Source organism: Haliotis rubra, unplaced genomic scaffold (genome assembly GCF_003918875.1).
Source record: "Haliotis rubra isolate DU_JTF1 unplaced genomic scaffold, ASM391887v1 Scf145, whole genome shotgun sequence".
Classification (NCBI taxonomy): domain Eukaryota; kingdom Metazoa; phylum Mollusca; class Gastropoda; order Lepetellida; family Haliotidae; genus Haliotis; species Haliotis rubra.
In genome coordinates, this window is record NW_025765392.1 from 1,533,814 (window position 1) to 1,559,976 (window position 26,163).

The window sequence follows — 26,163 nt, forward strand, 5'->3', positions numbered from 1 at the left end:
GAACACACTTCTTTGTATGAAACAAAAAATTAACGAGGAGAGTTACTTGCTTGATAACGGTGTTAGTAGCTACACCACAATGTCGCTCTTATTATATTAAAAAAGTTGTATATCCATAGAACTCTCCTTGTTGTTCATCACACCAACTTCTAAATGCCACTAAGAGGAGGAACAAATGTCAGCATATTTAAATTATGCTTCTCCACAGTTGAAACATTTGTTAAGAATAATGTTTTCCACCTTTGACCTATCGGAATGAATATGTTCATTATGTGACATGTCTTTCTCTACAATAGTAACTTAAATCTGATAATCATACATTTTCTCATAACTGGCAGTCATGAGATAATATTACCCTGTATCAGTTTGGATAGTAATACTCCACTGATGTTTTCCAGGAGGAACACGTCTAAGGCAACGGAGAGAAACAGATGTTGTATGACCAATTCTTTCCCTGGACTGTATCAGCTGACCCACTAAATGCTGGTGGATACATGTGATGTTGAATGTAACACCAGTGAGGTCGCTGGGGAGGAAACAATCACCCATGATGATTTTGATGGCAAGAATATTGAGCCAAACATTTTCTCTCCAGACTGGGCACAGGCCAAATATGAAAGTAACTGTATATCAACACAGCGACAAACATGCAGTGCTTCCAGTACTAACTATTATGCTTAGTGCTGCAGCAATTTTCATTTACACAGGACTGTCAAAATATTCAGACTTCACTGTTGTACTTCCATTTTGGGTGCATATGCATGTCACCTAAATTATCTGTACAGCAATATTGACAGTATGATTGTCAGTGTGGAAAACATCAACATGCATCTGATGTAAGTCTTAATCAATGTTCTTCAAGGGAGACCATCATTTTTTACTGAATGTATGTCTATATTTATGAATGTCCATACATGCAGAATTTAATATGTTGAACAATAAAATCTGAAATGACAACCCAGACTTTGTTGACATTTGTCTGCTGATAATTGAGACATGAGAATAATCGTAAGTATTGTAGAATCTCAATTGTACCATTAAGACTACCATTCCAAAGCCAAATTATTCCTTGTTTCAGTATTTCAAATACACACTGTGGGTTATGGGGTCAGTTCATTCTTGCTTTAAGGGTAGTCAGGCTATTCCATTTTAGTATTATTGTTATACTGTCTTGATCAAAGGACTGAAGCCTGGTTTATTGTCTTGGTTGGTGATTTTGAACATCTAGGTCACCAGCCATCTTAACACCTCGCAGCACTGGTTAATATTATTACTTAATAAACTAAGTATATTGTCTGAAATACATTAATCTTATTGCTTGCATTAAATACCTTAAACAATTTAATGTGTGATTTTGTAAACAGTTAGGGTTGATGAGCATGAATGCTATGAATGGGTTCACGGATGAATGTGTTAGATCACAATGGTTGTGTACTATTGAAATCTAAATCTATATCTGTATGTTTATTATCTCTTGCAAACATGTAGGAAATGTAATATAGAAAAGCTGCATGTTGTCTGCATTGCGCATTTATCATCAACAATGTTCTATATATATCAATGTTATTTATTGTTTAGGCTACAGCTTACGAATACTGCATATTCTAAGGGTCTTCAACCACATATGCCTAATGCTACGCTCCCGTGCCACCCACAGGAAACAGGAAACTGTCTACAACGGGGCAACATATCGGAAGCAAGAGTGGTCGATGACTCGCGGGTAGAAACAGGCAGGTATATTTAAGAAGCTAGAAATATGAATATCAATTCTTGCTTACTTGTAATAAATATCAAGCATTGCGGCAACTGTATATCCCTTTACACTTGTATGAATATCCAACAATCCAGAAATTTAATACGCTTCTGCAATCATCAAATGCAAGCATCTTAAAACATTTATCCGCATTTATCTTCATTATAACATACTTTCTCTCACTCTGTAATCTTCAATATGCAACCTGGGCCTGTGGCCTATATTACTTTTCTGAAATATACCACCATTATATACATACAACGTAACACGTTATAATTGGAATCCCGGATGGGACTCACCCAAGCACAAGTACTAGAATCAGTACTTTACTGAGAAACTGTAATTATGAAAATATAACATGTGTTACATTTGACCACTTTCTAAATGACAGTTCAGTATTGGAGGTTACGTACATGACTAGTTCTTTCAACGATATTCTTCATGGTCTGTCCTGTCCTTGTCAACAGACTCTAGAACATGAAGGTGTTGCATGGTTATGGTTCTTTTTGTATATATGGGTTCCGCCAATCCGCTTCAATACTTACATAGGTTTAGTACCCGAGAAGATGCGGGTTAGAATTGGTCTTCAACAACCCATGATGGCGCTTTCGCTCGTTTGATACCAAATCATTAACTCATTTAATAAAAAAGGAATTAAGAAACCCAAATTCGGTGATGCAGCTTATTGATTATCAAAGTGCCACATGGACAACAATTCTTGTGTTGAGACCAGTTACTTGCAAAACCGTACGCGAACGGTTGAAGGTTAGCAACACATCATTCTGCGACTCCCATATGTGTTTAACGAGAGCGTCACGCAGGCATAACATCGGAGTTCAGGTTTCTTTCGCCAGCACCTGTAGGGGTCTACAGGCGTCCAAGAGAAGTTGGAAGCTTTCAGTGTTGCTTGCTTTACTCAACGCCATCCTTTTGGAATGCAAGTGTAATTGGATGGGAGAACAGAACTCATCATTGTTAATGGCAATTTGAATGACGTACGCTATCGGGACGATATCAGTCAAAATCAGGTTCGACTCTGTGTTCAAATGCAAACGACTCCCCTAAAATAATGTCCTTCATGTTAAGGAATGCTTGTTTTAATACTTCATTGCATCAAATAACGAACTACATATAATGTACACTTTTAAAAAACAGAATATATAATCATGGTTATATATATCAAGATATTTAACATTTTATGTTGTGCATATTTTTGTGATCCCTATTTTGTATTTTCGATAATGTCCGCTGCCTTCTCTCCTATCATGATGCTCGGTGCGTTTGTGTTTCCTGACACGACGGCCGGCATGATGGAGGCGTCCACAACTCTCAGCCCGACAATACCTTTTACTCTGTAAAATATAACATTTAAACACATATTCACATTGATGTTACAAGATTCGGCTGAGACATGTCACAGGAACAACCAGACATTAGACATTTGGGAACAAACTATTTCCTTCGTCAACGAAGTTGTCGCCTACATTACAAGTTCAGGTGGGTTAATCAGTGCATATAGAAATTGGCTATTTGATGGTTGTTGAATGATATTTGATATCGATTCACATGTATAAAGAAACAGATCCGAAAGGAAGGGGAGCACACTTGGTGCCCATGGAGATGCCTACTTGCTATCTAAATGTTTTACCCCCAAATTGTGGAAATTAGGAGAAAGTCAAGCATTTCCAAGTAGACTTCAAATGAACCTCTGCCCTATGGATCAGGGAATTATGTTTTTCATTAAATTTGTCATGTTAGACAGTTTTGGACGACGCTGAAACATCAAAAACGAGTTTAAAGGTTTCAAAAATCAACCACCTCAGTTGAGGATCAACCACTGTAGTGGGGTCACTTGGCTTCCCCATCTTGCACGTGGTGGTTGGATGGTTGACTGATGTGGCCAGTGCCCGGATGTAACACTCCCAGTATGCATCAGTGTCGTACTGCATAGTGGTGCATGTCGGGAAGCGCCTATCATTAAGCTTGGCTCCTATTTCTTTGAAAGCCTTCGTCTGATGAAGTTTCTGAACGACACGAACTCCTGGTAAACGGAAATGTCTGATATAATCTGCTGGATAGTTCCAGGTATTGTTTACGGAGACCTGTTCTCATTTAAACCTGACAATATGTATTTCCAAAACAAGCTAAACACTGTCATATGTGTCAGTTCAATCTCATAACAATGGTAAAGTTACAATGTTGACACGAGGTGGGTATGCCGTATACCCCACCTTTAGCATCTGTCATCCTTGAGGGTAGAAGTTTTGGTTCGACACATTTACACGATTCCTACTAAATGATGTTGCCTGAGTTTAAGTGGACCCTGGGTCTAGTTGTTACCAACATTACGTACAAAAATAGCTGCTTTGCCCTTTCAGATTCTTAACAGCTGGCATTGTTTTCACCTCTGATTAAAGCCTTGACGTCTTCAGGATGAGACAGGTAATTTGGGTCGATGACAGGATACTCGAATGGGTTGGTGCTTCTAAGGCGGATTGTACCCATACTCTTTGGATGGAGTAAAGTTGGGAAGGCTGTGAATCCTTCTTGGGCTGATGTCCAGTTGAAATGATCGACTATCTGAACAAAACGCATATGGTTGATATTTACGGAACTTTTCAAGTCATGCTTGTGGCAGTGTGTGTAGTCAGTAAGTCCATCATATCTTCACTGAAACTGTTAGGCCTATGCATTGATGACCCCCAGCAATGGTGCTTTATGGTACCCACATAATTATGAATAGGATCTAAAACTGACTAGCAATATTTAAAATGTCATATCTGCCCATTACAATGTTCCACCTATATTCTTCATGCAACGGTTACATGTCTTGATATCGGGATGCACATTCAATTTCGTCGGCCCTCATTCCAAAGCAAACTCATGGATTGTTAGGACTTATTATGATTCATATGGAAGAAATTGCATGCTTACCTTTTGGTCAATGTTATACAACCTGGCTATATCGCTATTCATGGAAGCACACCAAAAATGAAACTGAACGTCTGGACTTGGCTCCTCTGATATGGTCTTGAGAAATGCCATGGCTTCTACACCTCCGCTAGATGTGAGGAAACCTACAGTAAAAGGCAAGTCATAAACTCTCGGCACCTTAGCAAGTACCTCGCATGGAATGTGTGCACGATGCGTCGATTTTGGCACCAAAAGTCAATGCTGTTTACTCGAGAGGAAGCAATCTTGTCGTTTATCAGGACGTCATAACTTTTACAGACGGCAGCTTGAAACACTTCCAGATGACCAATATTCTTTTCTCAGTCTTCCAACGGTAAGGTCACCAGTCAAAATATGGTTGCTTTGCGCACCGCACATATACATATCGGTTAAATGATCTACAGCAGGGGCATTCTAATTCATATTTGTTTGGTTTTCAATATATTTTTTTCGGATGTACAGATGATTGCTGTGGAAGTTACTCATTTGAAGATGGTATTAAAGTTCCCAAAGCTGATAGAAAAAAGGGGCACTTTGACAAACATCTGCAACTAAATTATTTGTATCTTATGATGATGCCAGCTTTGTTATAAGCATACGTTGAGGAAATACAACATACCTGATCTCAGTACACGATATTCCATTAAAGTCAGTGTTGAGTCTCTTTTCTTTTTCCGTGAGAGAAATAGGCTTCTGAATTGTCGACACCAAAGGGACGAACAGGTGATCCTGTAAGCTTTCACCAACTGGGAGGTTTGCTTCAACTGGTATCTGTACATTGGCAATATTCAATGAAAGCGATAGCCCCTTGTCACTGTAATATGGGAGTCCACAGTACAATTCGGACCATACCATAAGCCCATGGTTATATGTATCACTATAAAAAAGTAGTGATGTTGTTCGCAAAAGGTAACAGGAATTTACCTAATTTCATCACTGATTGGAAAGGTCTATCGCCCAAGGCGTGTATTATCAAAGCACTTGGTATAAGTAACATTATCAAACTCCTCATGCGAGCCGAATATGTTAACTGAGGAAGAGATTTGCCAAATCCATGCTTTAACACTGTGAACATTTGTCGCAATTCTGAAACCTGAAAATATATATATTCCACTTTTGGATTCCAAAGCGCCGTAAAACTCGAACCAAGAGAGCTGTATACCTGGGTCCAGGGTAGGTTCATCACCAAATGCCTGTCTCAAATAGAAACGATAATCTGTACTACAACGAAGGAAGGGTCTTTCTTTCTATTTGCAAACGTTTAATAAATACATAACACCATGCCAACTCTCAAAACCTTGACGAGTTAGTTTAAACCTCAACAATAGCAGAAAAGAAGCAGGTTATATCAAAACAAGGTATGAGCACTATGCAAGGTGACAAACTTTAATACATTTACATTTCTCTATCCTTAGAACATCCGTCACTAAACTTGGCGACCACAGCTGCAGTTACATTTCCACTTTCAGTGAGTTAGTTATACGCCACACTCAGCAATATGCCAGCTATATTCAATCTACTTTCAGACACTCAAGACAATCTGACAAGGATTAAACACCTATAGTATTAAGTTTACTGAGGAAAAATGAAGTGCTTCCATTTTCCATGTGATATTTTGGGATCTGAATTTTTTGGCGAGACATAGACACCATAGGCACAACCTGTCCTCCTGTCCCTCGTGTTCTGTTTTTCCTCAATGCTAATGGATAGGAATTTCTGCTCCCCTTCGCCAAATCATGGCCTTGAAGTTCAACGTAGGAATGAGTTATATCGATGATCTGATATAATTAAAAGAACGGTCAAATAGGTCATTTGTTTCCGCAGTTGTACTCGCCTGAACAAGCAATCTTCTCAAAAGCCAATTTAATTGTGACACACAAACATCAAACAGAATCAGTGTTAAAACGTTTCTGGCGTGAATGAAATGTTCTCACACGGAAAGAATAAAGTAAATTAATGATTAGCAGTCCATAATAACAACGTCCCTGGATAGGCAAATGAGCCACGACCCACGTTATGGAACATAAGTGAGTTCACACGGTCAACAGCGAGCGCGTCTACCTTGTGCATTGATGCAGCCCTGCCACCTTCGTCTCACTGAGGCCTTTAAACGTCGATGAAAGTAATTCCATAGCTCTGTTTCACCCCAGACGTGTTTAACGGGTGACTAATCAGGGATCGAGCACCCCATGTTTTGACCACAAGCATGCACAAAATACATTCGAAGTGTTAAACTGGATTCTTCTGACGTAGAAGGTCATTTGTCAGCTAAAGAATGGGAGTTTAGGGGTCCAATGGAATATGTTCTAATGCTTCATGTGGTTCTGCTTACTTTGTAACTCTCAATGTTCTTGGGAAGTGGATGGACTAATCAGTGGATGGACTGGATCAGTGATCATTTTGTTGAACTATGATGGGTGGAAGAAACTTTACTCTGACCGGAAATAAAATGTTAATAAATTGATGATAGTTTTGTGTTTGTTTATGTGAACCAAAAGCCATCTTTGGTATTACTCAAGTGTTGATTAAACTCTGCAATTGTGAAACTGTAAACACATTCTTGATATCTCAAATGACTTGATTGGTTCAGATCTATTGGCAAGATTGAAAGTTATCACTGACTTTAATGAACAGAAACCAAGACAAGAGGGTCAGGTGAAACATACGAAACAAGAAAAACAGTTTATCATACAATAGATAGCGTTCTCGGCAGGATAAAGCCAACGGATATTTTCGGTATCCGTTGGGGTGATATACGGATATCGATGCAAATTAGAGAGGTCATATGCAAATTTTAGGGACTACTTTCACAGTGTTAACAAACATGGCGTCACGTGTCGGCGATCGCGTCCGGTTACGGTACTGTCAGTGCTTTGATCCAAGAAAAATCATGTCTGGTTATGATAAATTAAGTGGACTACGAAGCGAAGACAGAAATTCATAGGCTTACGAAGATACCAACACCAGTTCCCGACCGACTGTCAGTGTTAGCGAGCTGACGGCACGGGACTCCAGGTGCAGAATGTCACGCGAACATTTAAGTGTATTTGTTGTTAATTGAAGGTTTCTGAAGATCCACGCGAGTTTGTTGTTATTTTCCAAAACATATGCAGACAACAATACGTGCTTTTACATAAAATCTTACTGAGAACTAGATGACCTAACCCAGTCAATTGAGTGATCAGAAGAACATTGTGTCACCGTGCTTGTGACGTAACATATTACTACGCGCATATTTGTGACGTCATAGATATCTATGCACATCCCAGGAAGTTTTGTTTCCTGATTTGTGGCAATTAAATTATATATAGTAAGAATGGCATTGTATGATAAATAGGTTATCACACTCGTGTGTTTTGTCAAGTCAAGTTAGTAATTTGAATAAACTGCATGAGTTCGCTCATATTTCTTACCTTCATCTCCTCCAAATGTTTCTTTGGCCCTATCCCAGACAGCATCAGCAACTGTGGCGACCCAACTGCACCAGCTGACAGGATTACCTCCCTTGATGCTCTCACTCTGTGGAGGCGGCCATCTTTGATATACTCGACTCCAATTGCCTTCTTATTTTCAATCATTACCTGTAACAACATGGGTATTATTTGACTGGTAATGTTTGTAAGTGCGGTTTATTCTTTGACTATTTCCTAATGTCATCCGATTGTTTTAGATCACAATGTCATTATTTATTAGTTTGTGAAACGAAACCTTAGTAATTCATGCAATTCATTTGATACATCGACCGTAATAAACTACTTTTGTGACATGGCTGTGGGCCACTTTAAACTAAAGTATGTGCGTGTGCGTGCGTGCGTGCGTGCGTGCGCGTGTGCGTGTGTGTGTGTGCGCGCGTGCGTGCGTGCTTGCGTGCGTGTGTGTGTGTGTCCTTAAGAAGGTGGAAGGGCCGTTTACGCTACCTTCGTGACGTGACTGTTGGCCAGGACATGCAGGTTGGGTCTGTCTATGACTGGCCACAGGAACCTCTTTGAAGTACTCATTCGTTCACCATTCCCGATTGAAACCTGCGATCTGCTAAACCCTGAAAACGTCAGGGCTGTCAGGCAATGTGCAAGATAGTTTTGCAGATGTAATTCATATGTTGTCAGGAATGGTTGAGTCCGATGATTGCTGCGGAACTATTTACAATTCACATTGACAGAGAAAATTAACAAATACGGTTACAAAATTTAACTCCTTTAATTGCACAGATATATATGTATATCCAGACACACAAAACTAACTGACTGGCTAACTACAAACAGAGTGTCACAAGAGAGAAATTGGTATGCAGACAAACAGGTCAGCAGTCGCAGAGCCACACCTACAGGTGAACAGGGACCTCCATGGACACTCCAGAAAGGGAAAGTGTACACAAGCAGAAAAAGAGCTCATGAAAGCCCACGTGTCGTGTGACAATTACTACGAAGTGGAAGCTTTGTCCCGACAAGGACACCTAATCGTGCATCCACGTCCGTTTTCATGCTGACAGTGCAGTACATATTTTCCACATGGAAACAGTGTATCTCACTAACCTTGCATGCTATTTTCACTGCAGAGTAACACTATACACGTTTTACACGACATAATGTATTTTCCGGACAATCCAGTTATACCAGAGTGCTTTTACAAATTTAGTTGAAACTAAAATCTGCTGTGTACTGCTGCAACCTAACAGAACTGATACTAAGTGCTTCTCCAGAATGGAAAAGACACGCAAACTGATACAACTGACTGACTGACTGAGTTTAGTTCAATTTTTACGCCGCTTTTAGCAATATTCCAGCAAATATCACGGCGGGGACACCAGAAATGGGCATAACACATTGTGCCCATGTGGGGAATCGAACCGGGTCTTCCGGCGTGACGAGCCAACGCTTTAACCACTAGGCTACCCCACCGCCCCGCAAACTGATACAAAACTACACACACTCGTACATAGTAATTTGCATTCAGACACTTGCCTTCCTGATTTTCTCCATTGTAGTCTGTTTCCTTGTAACCGAGTTCAATTCCTGCCTTGACGAAGTAGTCAGCTACCGGTATTGAACGCGTTTCTGTCACAACAAGCGGGCCTCCGCGACTGTGATATTCTTGAAAGGGATGATAAATAACTCAAAACAATCTCAATGCTACAAATTCTTTAAGCGTGATGTTAAGTAAAGTATCAGCAAAATAGGGAAAACCAGCTTGAATGTAGAATCTGCGAGTATAACGGTTTTCAACGGTTTAAAAAAGAAGATACATGATAGCTGTTCTCCTGTTCATAATGACAAAAAACCAGTCTAAGTAAACACAGTATTATTCGTACACTGCAATACTGAGTCTAACAAAACTTCGCGGCTAACCCAGCGATTATTCGAATCAAACTGCAATACGGCCGAACGGATTTAACCAATCAGACAATGACTACTTGTTAGGCGGGACTTACAAAACGGTTTTGGATTTTCTCTAGTAGTATTAGGATGGGGTTCCTGCTGCAGTTGGTGTTCTATAGGGTTATATGTGTCTGAATCATTCCCCTTCGATTGTGAAATAATGGACCATGGTTGATGCATCTTTGGACCATGGTTGGACGGAGCCTAAGCATCTTTAAAAACGACCTCGCCAGTAGGCATTTAAAGGCTGTGAGTCACGGAGTCCCGACAGGGTGATGGTAGAGCGTCTAAAAATAGTTTAGAGTTCGAGTCAGGCTCGCCAGCTTAGGCATTTTAAATGCAGTGCTGGTGGTGATATCACAGCAGTCCCGACAGGTAGGACTGGCCTAGATATCCCATTAGTGAGGTTTGTAGGTAGGACCTTTGATATCCCATTAGTGAGGTTTGTAGGTAGGACTGGCCTAGATATCCCATTAGTGAGGTTTGTAGGTAGGACTGGCCTAGATATCCCATTAGTGAGGTTTGTAGGTAGGACTGGCCTAGATACCTTAGCCACATGACAGGCCGCCCCTCCTTAGTGATGGGTTTCCTGCAGCAGTTTGTGTTGATAGGTTCATCGGGGGTTAATTCCTCGAATTTAAAAAAAAAAATTACATTTTTTATTCTGAGTAGTCGGTTACATTCGTTGAGATAATCTTTTTCTTATCATAAATAAGTTGGTTTCGGACCACATCTGCTCTGTGGGCTTTCCACAAACCATAATGACATTTCACTCCAATACCGCATACTGAACACGTGTAGTTCACGAAACCCTTTCTGATAGACATCATGTGTATTCTGCAGTACTTGGTCCTGCATGTCTTGCCACAACACTAGGCTTTTCCCAGAAGCACGTATTTGCAACGGTACGGAGCAGGTCTCATCTTCGCTATATGCACTAAGATATACGTCTGTCTAATGGATTGACGATCAACACAGTCACAGCTATCCCTAATGCCCTAATGCCAACTCAAGATGCGGGGAAAGTTGTTGCGAGAGTGTGGGTTCGTCCGGTTAAACGTTCGAACGGCGTTGACGGCCTTATCGTTGGAGTTGGTCATGGATAAAATCTATTCTCTGCATGCGTTTTTCGCGTTGTTGGCTTGTGCGGCTTGTAATTTCTCGATGGTTAAATCGTGGCGTTTCTGTTCCACTTCTATCTCGGCCACGTTCGACGTTCGTAATTGGGAGAAGAGATAATTGCTACCCGAAAAGGCTAGGGCGTTGACTAAAGCCCCACCGACCATCAAGGCAATCGTAGCCATTTATATTTTATATCATGACTCTTACTGTAATATGTTTTCCGGAATGATCCCTTGCTTGATGAGCATATCATTAGTGGCCATCACCATTCCCAAATCTAGGACAAGCATGCCCATGTTGTACGCGTTGAAATCGTGTTTGGGAGTTGGTTGTTTCGTGATCATTTTACTTAAACACTCATAGCCGATGGCTAGACCGCTGACCATGGTGGAGTGATACGAGTCGTTGACAAATGCTTTTCCGTCGGTAGACATGATTATAACATAACGTGTGGGTTTACCTCAAATTGTTTTATTAATGGTTGGACCATCACCGGTGGTGTTGTTTCCTTTCGTTTTGTTGATATAACCATACAGCTGCGGTGATACCCACGAAAGTGGCTGCCACGGTGTATGGAATCCATGATGGGTTATTCATCGGTTAATGCTAACTAGCTAGCTAACCACCTTTTTACCGGCAGCTACTTTTTTTGGATTCTCGAGTTTCTTCGTTACAGTATCAATCACTTGGGGGGTCTCCTCCGCAGATGTCCAGGTCGTTTCGATGTTCGCCTCCGTTATGTTGTATGTCATAAGTCAGGCCTTTATGTTTAAATTGACCATGCTTCACCATAATAATCGCCGGGTGACGGGAGCTAAGAATATACCATATCGGTGATACAACTCACAACTTGACAGATAAACGGATCCGCGTCAAGATCTTCTCACAAATAAAGTCGACGTTCCGGTGGAATGGGAAGCAGAGACGAAGCTATAAAGGTGTAGAATTGTGTTAAAGCCAACCCTATGGTTTTTGTCATTTCAGCACCAAATCAGGCTTCGTATCTCGCGTACAGTTTATCGATGTCTCCATCGGACATCTTATAAATTTTATCAGTGGTGATGTTTTCACCCAAGTATTGTTTCCCCTTCCCTCCTACGGCGAGGGCCATGAGTCTTTCTCGCTTATCACCAATCACCCTCCTCCTTGGATATCATTTGTTCGAGCATGTCGTCCAACTCCATCTTATAATAAATCAATCGGTTTTTAAATCTAATATAATAAAATCCAGCATTACCCAAACAGAACGATATGAATGTCAGGTAAAACAATATGAGAATTTCAAACGTCGTCATTGTTTTTATATGGGAAAGGTTATACAGTCGAGCACCGTTATCTCGATATTCAAGGGACCAAGAAAAAATATCGAGTTATCCCAACTTCGAGACATCCGACCAGGGCATATCATCACATATCCCTATGAAAGAAAACAAAACGTTTTTCAGTATGTTTTGATTCGGAGCTATATTCCGTTATCAGTAGTGTTTAGTCACAACAGTGAGTACTTCCTAATTAACTCCTTCGTAATTAATCCTAATTAAATAACAAACAAGTGACACCTTTAACTCAATTAGCCTTAATTAGTTTACACTACCGCACCCCTTTGATTCATGCCGCACAGAGTGTAAACGTGGGAAAACAACCTCAGTTCAGAGGGATACTTGCCCATGAAAGGTAGGTGAATATCGAGTTTCTTTGCAAATATTGAGTTAAAAGGGTAATTTTGCTTCTTGGGACCATGAAAATATATTGAGATATCCGAAATATCGAGACATCAGTATCGAGTTAAAAGAGCTTGAATAAAATGATAAATTATAAAGGATTTTGCTGGGACCGAGATGTTATATCGAGACAACCGAGATATCGAGTTATCAGAGTTCGACACAACGGTGCTCGACTGTACATTCAATTTGCTAAGCAGTTTGCTTGATTTTGCTAAGCAATTTGCTTGATTTTGCTTGAAATTTGCTAAGTGTTCCTTAGCTAACACACCGCATAAGCCACGGGTTGGTCTGTTTTCAGCATGAGTTTGTCGTGTTTCGTTTCGGCTAACAATTTTCTCACACGTTCTCACACGGGTTTGTTGGGAACCATGTCGTTTTCTCTTAAACATTTCTCGAACGAATCCCTATTCTTGCAGTGAAATAAGGCAACCTATTGCGTCTGTTCCCTGAGGTCTTTTAGGAACAAGTTGAATTTTTGCTTGAGGACCCAAACGCTGTGTTTCATATGACGTCAGGAAAACGCTAAATACGATAACATGTCTCTTTTTGGGGTGATCTCTTTATTCGCGCTGCAATCGTCTGGGATAAACAGCGTCGATTCTCCCTCGAACTTCTCATGAAAGGCTCGCAACCAGTCCAATTTAGATAAGTCGAGACCAGAGGTCTCTTAAAAAACACGTTGTACCAGTTCATCCTTACCGATGGTAACCAATGGACGTTGATCTCCCCCAAAATTGACTGGCTACTCAATATCACCCTCGTTTCTCCCTATTTGTTTGCGGAGACGAAGGATCATTATTTAACGGGATTATTAATGGGATTCTAATCGCAGCTTACATCCAATCGCAAAGAAGGAGTGTGCTCATGAACCTCATCCCGAGAAAAGAAGGTCTTTTGCTAGCGAGTCGACCGAATAGCCAAAATACGAGTTAACATTTAGTGCTTGAATTCGAAGACGTGTCAGATGTCATACAAGGGATTCCACCCAATTCTACGCTTTATATCGCAGTCTTTCTCTGGGTGGCATCACCCGACCAAGATTTTGAAATTATACCGGGAGTAAAACACCAACATCATGTTTGCACGATTTATATACAGAAAGACGTCAATGTTTACGCGAGTCTCGAAGGGGTCACGATTATCTTGGAGACAAAAATCGCGCTCACAAAGATTTTTTTACCTCCAAAAATCCATCTCATCAGCTTAAAGTTTACACACGAGAAATTGTTGGAGAACCAATTGAAGACTATTCCATAAAACTAATATAACCATGGGTGACGTTTCAAACATGCAAAACCTGAATCTACGTGCTACCATGGCATTCTCCGATCTTGGGGACATGCCTTACTTTTACAAAACAACGTGTACAAACGATAAGAGGTGATACTAGGAGTTGACTGGTTTATTAACATTATATTTATCTACCCCTACATAAGTTTAGATGATCATGGTTATGTTATCGAAATAAAAAATAAAGGGATTATTTGGATGACTTCCACTCTAGCACCTAATTCGATAAAACTTTTGCAAATACCAGATCATACTATCTATGTTAGCCCCCACCAATAAACAAGCCGCATTAATATTTGTTATTCCTGTATATCACTTAGATTTTTTAAATACAGATTTCAGTATGAAATTACAGTCGACACTGATTATGGAATGCTATCTTGGAAATGCCCCCTTAAATGAGGTGATCCTTTTGGATGGGTTAAGCATACCTGGGGTAACGAACATAAACATCAACGTTGTCGTATTAATATACAACCAGGAACAGTTCCTGGGACTAACCTCGTGGGAGTTTTTGTCTATATTTCAGATACCGAGAAACCCATTATACTATCAAGGGTTTATTTATATGACAATCTCAACCTCATTAGCTATAAATATATTAATCAAAGATTGTCGGAGGACCAATTGAAGCTTATTTCCTAATCTATATTATACTCGAGATGGGATTGTATCCAGACATGGACGAAGTGTCCCAAACACTCGAAACAGTGGATGGTTTTCATTTGCCACTAATCAGCGAGATCAAAAGTCAACTGGAACAAGAACGGGACGTGCGACTAGCATTGCATAAAAAGTACCATAACGCATCGAATGCTGTCGGTGGTATAAACACAACGCTCGTAGCAACCAGCATGGGACTCAATGCTGCCGGCGTCGGTTTATTATTATCGACCATCTTAGCCGCACCCGTCGTACTCAGGTTAGAAATAGCAGCAGGGGTATCGGGGCTGGTGGGAATAGCTCTTAAATTCATTTCACGTTGTCTGCAACGTAAAGCGCTGAAGCACAATGAGTTCAGAGTTCTAGCCGAAGCCAAGTTGAACACGATCAATGATCACGTATCAAAAGCGCTCACGGACAGTAAAATCTCCGAGAAAGAGTTCCGTCTGGTGTAAGCAGAACTCGCAAAATACCACAGAATGAAAGAAGAGATTCGAACCAAGACTCGGAAAACCGCTGACATCAGCGAAGACGAGAAAAAAGTTAATAGAACAAGGCAGACAACAAATCATTCAAGCCTTCCTTACCAAGAAGAGTTGAACGATTTGAAAAGTATCAAATACCAGCTCACGATCAAAATGTCGCTCAACAAACAACAGGCTGATGACAGTATCGAGTACATCAAGCCTTATTTCAGAGGTAAGCAAGAAGTCAAACTTCAATCCGACTCTATCGAATCGACGATCGATGCATTATTCAAACAGATACAGGAAACGATGGACCGATGGACTCATAGGGGTTCTGGGTGGGTAGTGGGGAGTATCGATACCATCTATTTGGATATAGCGAACTACATACCATTCAATGGCGGATCGTACATAGACTTGCCTCTGTATTACAAGAATAAAAAAGCCATCATTAACATTACCTTCGCCATCACCAATCGATACACCGACGTGGTGACTCGGTCTTTGCTGTTAAGGAAGGGTGTGTACCCCTACGAGTACATGGACGATTGGTCTAAGTTTAAGGAGACATGATTATCTCCCATTGACTGCTTTTATAGTCACTTAATCGAATCCAATATCACCGAGGACGATTACACCCACGCCCTTAGAGTGTGGGAGAAACTAGGCTGTCAGAAATTAGGTGACTACCACGATCCCTACTTAAAAACGGATGTGCTCCTGCTCGCCGATGTCTTCGAGATATTCAGAAAAACATGTCTGAAACAGTACCGTCTTGACCCAGCCTGGTCTTACTCAGCCCCGGTCTGTCTTGGGATGCGCTCTTGAAGAAAACCAGAGTCAAACTGGAATTATTAATGATAACGATATGCATATGTTTATCGAAAAAGCCCTGTGAGGCGGGATCTCGATGGTCTCCAAGCGCTGTGCCAAAGCCAATAATAAATACGGGAAAGGCTACGATTCGAGTAAACACACCAATCATCTCCTCTATCTCGACGCCAATAATTTGTACGTCTGGGCTATGAGTCAACCTTTGCCTGTGGGCGGTTTCGAGTGGATTGATAGCGACCATTTTAAAACAAAGAACATTATGGCTATCCCCGAAAACTTTGAGACGGGATACGTATTCGAAGTGGACTTGGAATATCCCATGGAACTCCACGCTGCCCACAACAGTTATCCGCTGGCCCCTGAACGGTTGATGGTCGATCGAGAATGGATGTCGGACTATCAGCTAGAATTGTTGGGAACGACTAAACAAGCTCAGGTTGAAAAACTCGTACCCAACTTGATGGATAAGAACAAGTACGTCGTGCATTATGGAAATCTACAGCTCGTTGGGGATGAAGCTGAAAAAAATACACTGAGCTCTAAAATTTGATCAAAGCCCCTGGATGGAGCCTTACATTATATTGAATACCGATCTGAGAAAAAAAGCAACCAGTGATTTTGAGAAAAACCTGTATAAGCTCATGAATAACTCTGTGTTTGGAAAAACCATGGACAATTTAAGGAAACGTGTCAATGTGAAGTTAGTCAGATCCAATGAAGAAGAAAAACTGAGAAAATTAATAGCGACCGGTCTATGTCGATGTGTAGTCTCGACCTATCCAAACATTTGATGTACAATTTCTACTACAACGAGTTAAAAAAGAAATACGGTAATAGATGCCAGGTGTTGTATATTGACACCAACACTGGCGGCAAACATAGATTTGTACGATACAAGCGATTATCCATCAGATCACGCTTTACACAGTATGACCAATGAAAAGGTCCTAGGAAAAATGAAGGACGAATGCGCAGGTATACCCCTTATGGAATACGTCGGATTAAGATCTAAAATGTATTCCATCCTGAAAGCCGACAACAGTGAGATCTGAAAGGCTAAGGGTGTGAAAAAATATGTGGTTAAACAGCAAATAAAACACACCCTCTTCAAACAGGCTCTCTTCGATAAACGCACGTTCAAACACCAAATGAATGCCCTCAGAAGTGACAAACACAAAATCTACGGAATCACCCTGAACAAAACATCCTTGTCACCCATGGATACGAAACGATGGATTGTTCGTAATGGTGTCATGGGCACAGTTGTATTGAACAGAAAATATCGTGAACAACATAAATCATGAAGAAGATTTACTACAGCCCTCGGAGCTACTGGAAAGCCACGGGTGCTATCCACAAGCCGCAAAAGTCTCCAAGGATACTGCTAAGGCTTGGTTGGAGAAACAAGCCCTCTGGCAAATCTACTTGCCAGCTCCCTGATACATCCCGAGAAGAAAGTTTGATGTCTCGACGCCCAATCGAGTCCATCAAGCCGACCTCCTGTTTCTCCCGCACGACAGGGTGAGACACAAAACGTACAAGTATGCTCTGACTGTCGTGGATGTTGCCAGTCGCTACAAAGAGGCCGAGCCACTCACCGCGAAAGTTTCGAGTGAAGTAGCTAAGGCTTTGGAACGTATCTACAAACGAAGCCCTTTGACGTGGCCTACCGAATTACAAGTTGATCCCGGACGCGAGACCATGGGCTCCGTGTCTTAGCTGTTATCAAAACACGAGGTCGAAGTCAGGCGCGGGACGGTGGAAGCCCATTGCAGCCAAGCTATCGTTGAGAGATTTAGCCACACCTTAGCTGAGTGTTTGTTCAGACACCAGTACATGCATGAGATGGTGACGCCAGAGAAACGATCCACGGAATGGATGACCCGTTTACCTCGAGTGGTGTCGGCGATCAACAACGAAGTGACGCGACTCATCGCCAAAAAGTCCACCGAGGCCATTAAAATGAAATCAGTGAAAAAAACAAGAAAAAACTATCGGGTCGGATCAGCGTGATGTATTTGTAACAGCCCGGTGAACTCGAGGGAGGGGATCGACGTCATGTCACTTACCCCGTATGGTCTTTGAAAACGTACGACATCGATCGGGTGGACATCAAAGAAGATGAACCCATTTGTATTACTGGAAGGACAGACCAGGTAGTGGATTCGTGCGAGAGGAATTGCTTGTTGTACCCCGCAATATGGTATTACCCCTTATTAAAGATTTGTATATTTATATTTATCATCATGTGGAGATTGATCAAGAAACGGTTGTTCAGTTGCATCGGGGTGGACCTCAATGGACTCGATGTTTACTCAGCCCTACGACGAGTGATTAGTCGAGGGCAATTCATGACCCTGTACTTTAGTTTAGGTCTGTTGGTTACCGAACGGTTACAATGTCTCTTGGATACCTTAGTCAATTATAGCCTTAAGACCAGAGAACGCACCGTCCCATACTCAACCTACTCCTTAGCAGACTTTGATGAGTTTATGGCAGACCCCAGCCAGCACTTCGTTGCTCAATATTACAGCTACGTTTAAAACAATTATTCAAAAAAGAAAATAAAGAAAAAGACCATCCAACCATGGTCCACCATCAAACACCCCATTTTTTCACCATCGATGGGGGATGATTCAGACACATATAACCCTATAGAACACCAACTGCGGCAGGAGCCCCATCCCAATACTACTTCTCTTCCCTGGTCGCTGACACTGATCTATCAAACAACGAAAATCCGTATAAAACACAGATATTTGACCTGCAGTATATACGCTGAGGGGTTTCTAATGACATGGTTACTATTAGCTTATATTTTCGCAAGATGACATCCTTGAATATTGACAAAAAACGCTATTTTCAGCAGCTGTTTACTCATTGCGTGTATCACTCGGAGCGATCGTGCGGAAAAGAGCATTTGGAATCGTTCGAGTGTTTGAAGTAAAGGTTCAAACGGTATGTTCGAATGTTAACTTTCGCGATTTGGTAAGCTGTGTTCTGATTGGTCAGTCCAAAAGTTTAGCTGACGCGACCTTCTTTATGGACCCGGAAGTGACCTAATTCTCGATTGTGACGTTTGCTAACGATCAGCTGTTGAGACAGCCGTTGTAAACATCACAACATAGAGAAGTGGGCTGACTTTAGTCGCCAAAAACCGAGTAAGTACGATCTGTCAGTGGCAATAAAGCTTGTCTTTTGCGCTGACTATATTATCTCCAATCTCCTATTTAGGTAATAGTTGCAAATAATCCAGTTATGCATTTTTAATAGAATAAATAATTTTTCTAATAACTTTGTTGGGATAACATCCTTGACGTCGTCGTACGGTCAATGTAAATAAACGTCTTGTTATTGTTTCCAACGTGTCACTTTATTAAATAATGTTATGTGACAGAAGTTAAACTGTGAAAGTAAGTCACGGAACCCATAAACCGTCACACCCACCATTGTGGCTTTCTGTAATCTTAAACCTTTGGATGCATAAAAATTTAGAAGTGGTTTAGATGGAGTGGTTAAGATGATGTAGTCAAATTGTTATGTCAGTTGACAATGACAGTGATAGTGACAATGAATATATTACAGAACAGAAGTTTTGAGACTACCCCTTTAATCCGTGAAATCAGCTGTTGTTTTATAGTACACACACACTGGTCGCTGCATGCATTAACACACATTCCTGAAAGTTTATTTAACAATGGATGAGATCACTGTGACCTGTTAGTATGATCGAATGCTTGACTTTCAATGCTATCTATGTCTAATCGTCGCTTTCGTACGTATAGTCAATCTATCGTTGGTACGATTTTGCTTTGAACGGACCATAGTTTTCATGATTTTATCGTACACCCAGTGTACACGTATCCTAGTTGTATAGCAGGGATAATGCTGTCTTTCTCGTTACTCAACATTCACTGATTCTGCTGAGTGGTTAAGGTCTAGAGCCTGTGTTACTTTGGGCCATCCACCGAACATTGTAAGATGTGACATTAAACTAGAACGATTTCTGAGCGCATAATGAATTGCACTCAGAATTGTATATGGTATAACACTCACCTGAGTTTTTTAATCTCTCAATTTGTATGTCTTCCGACTTTTTGAAGTACGGGAGAACATCTTGGTAACTCCATCCTTCACATCCATTGGCTGCCCAGCTATCGTAGTCAAGGCGATGACCTCTGACATACTGCATATAATTTAACTGACTGGTTCCTCCCAAGACTCTCCCACGTGGCCATGCTCCCCTCTGAAAAACATTTGAGGCTTCCGGAAAACTGATACAAATTATCACTTAATCTTGTCATTGTTCACTATTCACTGGTGGATACAGAAGAAAATAATTTCTCTTACCGTGTTGACCATGGGCCCTAGTATGGTGATCAACCTTCGGTTGCTGGTGATCTATAGCCCGTTTATATTTTGTACTGTCTATAGTGATTAATTTTACGATAGCGTACTAGTTTTAAATATATATCCGTGTTACTCTAGAAGTTTACTGTACTGTCTTTCGATGACAGGTTTCTGCGTTCTAAATTTATTGATTTTAATATCAGTATACATTAAATTGTTCTCGTCACGATATGGCTGAAATATTGCCGATGTGACGCTAAATATTAACTCACTCACTCTTACCGTGTTGGAGTCATTGGACCATAAAGTAAATACATTTGTTTCACTGAACAGGAATAAAATAAGTCCATGTAGGGCTCTCACGAGTCCAAAATTTGGGACTCGAGTACTCGAGGTGTCAGACCCGACTCGGACCCGAGTACCCGACAATTTGGATGCTTATCTGAAACCAACATTCAAGCATACACGTAGCTGTTTAAACTTCCAATCTACGAATAATGCAACATGTATATGTGAATCCAAACGTTCCTGAATAAAGCAATTGATATTCAATGTCAATGGAAGTATCTATTACCTTTTAATTTGCAAACAGAATGTGAAGGCAACGTACGTGTCACTGTGACCCAGTTCTACGCGATCAATTATGTGATTAATATTCATGAGCTGGGCCGGTGATACCGTATTACGCCTGTAAATGCTGTAATATGATTGGATGTGTCCGGGAAAAGAAACCAATCAATCTACTTCTCTTTTCTTTTGGTTTTAAGTTTGACTGCGCTTTCAAGATTATTTAATATTAATATGTCGTTGCAGTTATGACATATTAGCATTTAAACTTTTAAACATTCACCTGGACGATAAGTCACATAATCAATTAACCTTAATCACGGTTAAAATACGGCAAAACACGTTCCAAAGCTGGAAGATACATAGATAAAGCATTCATTGATTGGTGCTGCATTAGATACTAGTATCTTGTAAAGATGGATCGACTATGGAACTTAAAGAATATGTAAAACAGGATTGATGTTTATTTGAGACTTCTTATAGTGAAAACGGTTTGGTTTCAAACTAAAGACTAACCATTTATTGAGTAACACTACGCTGTATTTCTTCTTCCGAAACTCTGCTGAACGGAGATCACGTCAATGGTGTTCATTGTGATTAAAATTTTCACTATTAAGGATATAGGTCTCCAAGTGTGAATGTTATTTTGAATGCGTATGTATGTGTTGATTGTTGAATATGTAACACTGAAATACGCCGGATATGAACGACTGAATATCTATGTAGAAAACAAGTTGTTCAAACATAGGTATAGTGGGCAGGGACAGTGATACAGCCGTGAGTGGCTACGCTTGTCCACGCGTCCGTAGTTAGGGCAACGGCAGGTACTGTTTTGGGTACTGATATTTTGTTCTCCTTGCAAACTTCATACGACTTTATGAGGTAGTTGTGAATTGTCGCAGTACATGGGACCTGGTAATTTGGGTTCAATGGTTCACAGAAGGCCCTGAAACCCTCCCCTTTAACAAGACTTAATGGTCGCATATCCTTAACGCGCATAAGCATTGCTTTTTGTGTAATACCTTCATACCATTTCCTGTCAACAGGCTTGCGACTTTTGCTATCAAACTTACCAAACTGCCCCAGCGGTGCTTGTTGAGCTGGTTTTCTGTCTACAGTGCTTATTGTGGGTGCTTACAGGACAAATGCTTGCGTAACTAAGGGAAACGCCACAAAGACGGCATTTCGTATTTTGGCCACTAAATCAAGATAAAAATGCGTCCAGACATTGGATTTTTTCACACGATCATCCATCTTGATTGCATTAGATGTTTAGAGATATCACCCCTGCGAGTCCTCGAGTCCATTCAATTGGACTCGAGTCTTGCTTTATCCGACTCGGCCCCGAGTACCCGAGTACTCGTGAGAGCCCTAAGTCCATGAAATTCAAATGAAAACACGGCTGTGAAACTGATATCAGACAGGACCACTTTCCCTACAGCGACAAAACCCTTTCACGTTTACAAAGAAATCCTCTGCAAAAATTCAAATAACTGTAGGATCCCGATTATGTCATTTAATGTTTCTATGAATGACATTGGTCAAGAGTGACATCACCAAAAGGTGGGCATAACCTGCCCTACCCTCTGCACTCGAAACAAAAACAAGGCAGATCAGTTGTTCACTGATTCTGGAAATATCTTCCACTTGTCTACCAAAATGTTTTGAGAAAGCCTTACTTTAATGTTGCAACTTTGATCTCATAGCAAGAGTTGTATCACGCAATTTGAAATGTTTGTAGAAAGAGCATGCTTAACATCACTCTACAAGAGCCAATTATATGTATGAACACGACTGTATTTGCCTGGATACATAATCTAATAGTAACTGCATCGTCGACCATCACAGAAATGGGGCATCATTGAGATTCATGCTATCAGAGACTTATCTCTTGACCTTGCCTTTTCTATTAGTCCTGAATGGGCATGCTGTTGGGGTTCGGTCAAATAGGCCCAGTCAAAGATTCCTTTCTGGTTCAAGGCTACCAGCAGAGGAACGTCCAGTGTCTCTTGGTTTCGGTCATCACCACCAGCTTCAATCAGCAGGACATTCACGTGACCATTCTCGGACAGCCGGGACGCCAGAACAGATCCCGCAGACCCTGCCCCTACTGTGACATAGAATATAGTGTTACAGTACCTTATTATAGGGCGGTCAGACACGGCGGCCATCTGGTTTTAAAATGAAACTAATGGAAATTCATCACATATCAGCTTCATTAACAGAAATATGTGCTCATGAAGAATGTCTTAATAAAACATTATGTCTATTGTTGTTTTGTTGTCCTTGTAATTTCGTCACAAACAAAGTGTATATTCAAGTAAGAAGCTTGTTAAGATTACGAGGGCATGATCATATTTGCCAAATACCCTCGTACTCCCGAGGTTTACAATTCTACATATATAATGTAAAAAATATGTGCTTATGAAGAATGTCTTAAAAAAACATTATGCCTATTGATGTTTTGTTCTCCTTGTTTTTTCGTTGGTACAATCACAGTCCAAAACAGTCGTAATTCAACGCAACATCCATCGCAGGAGTGTCGATGGCACATACGTTGATAGAATGGGCACGGTCTGTGGCAGGGGTGGCAAGAGATAAGATACAGGACTTGCTGACCTGTCGGGTAGAGTCTGTACCTCTTGCAGGCATTGTAATTTGTGACAAATATTTATGTGTGCGATAACACCGTTTAAAACGAATTTGAGTGTACATTGATATTTCCATGACATTATCAATACGGACTAATCTATGTTTCGTGCTGTTACAACTTAATCAGGGAGGTATTCTGTGTGCTTCCATGTCTGCTCACATTCTACACATACACCTTGCAATGAAGATCATTGAAATTTCATCATGCACACGTGGAAACAATTCTCAATTTCACTTCCGATCTGATTCGTTCACGGCCCTCGTAGAGTTATGATGATGAAATGTGTTTAGTTTGACTTGACACGAGCATGATAACAGTCAGGCACCTAATCGCCAGCACACAAAGTCAGACGCCTAGACCGCTCAGCAACCGCGGCTTCCACAAAAATGGAAGTCGGAAAACTGCTAGTTTAGACTGTGCACTTTGTGTACCCCTCTGATAAGTCTTAATTGACACGGCTCCCATGGCCGAATTGTTTTAACTTATTATATTGGGATAAACTATCTTTGGTGATTGCAAATCACATTAGCAATCACCAAATTCTTATCAGTCTCTTGCGCAATTCCAAGACCATTCAAAATGTGGCAATTTTGTCTATTTTTGCAAGTATAATTGCCTTTTCGCCATGTTTTGACACATTGCAATAACATGTGTCTATTAAACCAACTATTATAACTGTTTGGTTCAAAAAGTACATTTTTTATAGATGAATAATTAATTAGAAATATATGTTTTTTTACATATTTCCTTGGTCGTGTTAATCCTAAAATGCTACCAAACTAAACGGCGGCCATCTAGGAAAGTAAAATGGTTGCTTAATACAGTTGCTAGAATATATATATATAGGGATTTAGGCATAAATTAGTAACGGAAATGTGTTGTTACTCACTCATACATGAACTGAAAGTCCCGAACAATAAAATGTATGTTCAAAATGTATGTTCCTCCCTACTTATACACAAAACAGACTTACATATCATTTCCCGTGGTCTTTGAAACAGTGCTCCCACAACTGAGCTACATAATACAATGTTACCATGATTTTATCCAACAAGAAACGTTTAATCAATTCAGTACTCAAATAACCAAAATGATGATTATAGTAGTCTTTTGACGATGAACTTCAGAAATAACCGAATATATCAAGTTTACCTATGATATAGTCATAAGACGTTCTCAGGTCGGGAGATAGAACTCCTTTGTCGTCCTCAGGTAAGAAAAAGACACTGACGATGATGGCGAGGATTGCAACATTGACGACAAGCAGCAGTGACGTCGTTGAAAAGTCCATGGTCTTCAATTCTGAAAGACAGTATAGCATTTCCGCCGTTTACACCGTAACCATCCTGTTGTGCTTTTCCTGTAAGTCAAGCAATTTAAGAACAGCTTTTGCCTAAATGAAAACTAAGATCTATCCCTGTTGTCATTCACTGACAACAGCACATTCTGTTTGGGTGATAGCTAAACCCTGTTATCCTGTATGGCAAATGAACACATGAATTGGATGGAATGATATGCGGGTCAATTCGCTAGATAGAGTGAAAAAGTGCCGTAATCACTGCTTTGCCTCAGCCAGACAAACTTCAATGCTGCATGGAAACTGAACGAAAATAACATGCACATGACTAATCAGAACGTACCATGGCAAGACCAGGGCATGATGGTTCCAAAGTTGAAACTAATGCAGTAGTTAACAGTTAGTCAGAATTCGATGCGAAGCAATGAATAAATAAAACTTACATAATCGTTGTGTGCTTCTTAGAGTGCAACAGCAAACGACGAGATCTGTGTTACACCCTTCAAGCCAAACACCCAGCTGGGTTATGTAAATACGTCCCAAACTAGATCAGTCAATATGTTTCTGAAGTAAGTCAAACACCATATGTCACGTTCATGGCCGTCTGCGGTCAATGTCGAGCTGACCGATCTTAGCAATTGTGAACGAATCTTTCTTTGGGGCATGGTGACCCACTCTGCCTGTAGTGGCACTGTTGTGAGTAGTGCTATGTGTGATCTATGCCAGAGCCTGCTGAGGCAAAAGGAGACTGTGTCTAAAACTGTCGCGTCCGTCTATCCAACTAATCAAAACCTGTTTATCGAGAGGAACCTGAATATTATTGTACTGGATTGCCTCTGTCTGTATTGTGCCCTTATATTTGCCTAGCCTTCACTGGAAAATGTTTTAATGTTATAAAAAATATGTATCAGCATATAAAATCATGTGTTTCTCATAATGGCAGTACAACCCGATTCTTTCCTTGTAATACGGGTGTAAGACAAGGCGAAAATTTATCTCCATTTCTGTTTGCTCTTTACCTAATGATTTGGAATATTTTCTATCAAATAACGTAATTGGTTTGGAATTTGTAAATGCTTATGCACTAAAAGAAATTGGTATATTCATTAAGCTACT

At 40.6% G+C, this 26,163-nt stretch overlaps 2 protein-coding genes across 3 annotated transcripts; both read right to left on the reverse strand.

Annotated features, from left to right (window-relative positions):
• Positions 1 to 2,834: 2,834 nt before the first annotated feature.
• Positions 2,835 to 25,637, reverse strand: LOC124269501 (glucose dehydrogenase [FAD, quinone]-like). Of its 2 annotated transcripts, none has more exons than XM_046704527.1 (12): positions 25,491 to 25,637; positions 24,903 to 25,052; positions 22,999 to 23,207; positions 20,237 to 20,426; positions 9,667 to 9,795; positions 8,623 to 8,744; positions 8,119 to 8,286; positions 5,325 to 5,476; positions 4,688 to 4,830; positions 4,159 to 4,333; positions 3,572 to 3,794; positions 2,835 to 3,105 (listed from the first exon to the last, which is right to left on the reverse strand). In XM_046704527.1, the coding sequence occupies exons 2-9, from the start codon at positions 25,039 to 25,041 to the stop codon at positions 4,815 to 4,817; spliced, it is 1,125 nt and encodes a 374-aa protein (XP_046560483.1). In that variant the 5' UTR covers positions 25,042 to 25,052; positions 25,491 to 25,637; the 3' UTR covers positions 2,835 to 3,105; positions 3,572 to 3,794; positions 4,159 to 4,333; positions 4,688 to 4,814. The 2 variants fall into 2 exon arrangements, with proteins under 2 accessions (XP_046560483.1, XP_046560484.1); XM_046704528.1 differs by having other exon boundaries at positions 25,495 to 25,598.
• Positions 2,976 to 4,798, reverse strand: LOC124269451 (choline dehydrogenase, mitochondrial-like). The gene is made up of 4 exons (XM_046704455.1): positions 4,688 to 4,798; positions 4,159 to 4,333; positions 3,572 to 3,794; positions 2,976 to 3,105 (listed from the first exon to the last, which is right to left on the reverse strand). The coding sequence occupies exons 1-4, from the start codon at positions 4,796 to 4,798 to the stop codon at positions 2,976 to 2,978; spliced, it is 639 nt and encodes a 212-aa protein (XP_046560411.1).
• Positions 25,638 to 26,163: the final 526 nt, after the last annotated feature.

What these genes read in the sequence shown, in the direction of transcription:
- LOC124269451 (XM_046704455.1), bottom strand. Translation starts at nt 4,798, where the DNA reads ATGGCATTTCTCAAGACCATATCAGAGGAGCCAAGTCCAGACGTTCAG. An exon ending in TGTATAACATTGACCAAAAG is followed by an intron (nt 4,334 to 4,687) that starts GTAAGCATGCAA and finishes CGTTTTGTTCAG; the next exon opens with ATAGTCGATCATTTCAACTG. An exon ending in GTGGTTGATCCTCAACTGAG is followed by an intron (nt 3,106 to 3,571) that starts GTGGTTGATTTT and finishes TATATTTTACAG; the next exon opens with AGTAAAAGGTATTGTCGGGC.
- LOC124269501 (XM_046704527.1), bottom strand. Translation starts at nt 25,041, where the DNA reads ATGGACTTTTCAACGACGTCACTGCTGCTTGTCGTCAATGTTGCAATC. An exon ending in GTCTTATGACTATATCATAG is followed by an intron (nt 23,208 to 24,902) that starts GTAAACTTGATA and finishes TCTATGTCACAG; the next exon opens with TAGGGGCAGGGTCTGCGGGA. An exon ending in TGAGAGATTAAAAAACTCAG is followed by an intron (nt 9,796 to 20,236) that starts GTGAGTGTTATA and finishes ATCCCTTTCAAG; the next exon opens with AATATCACAGTCGCGGAGGC.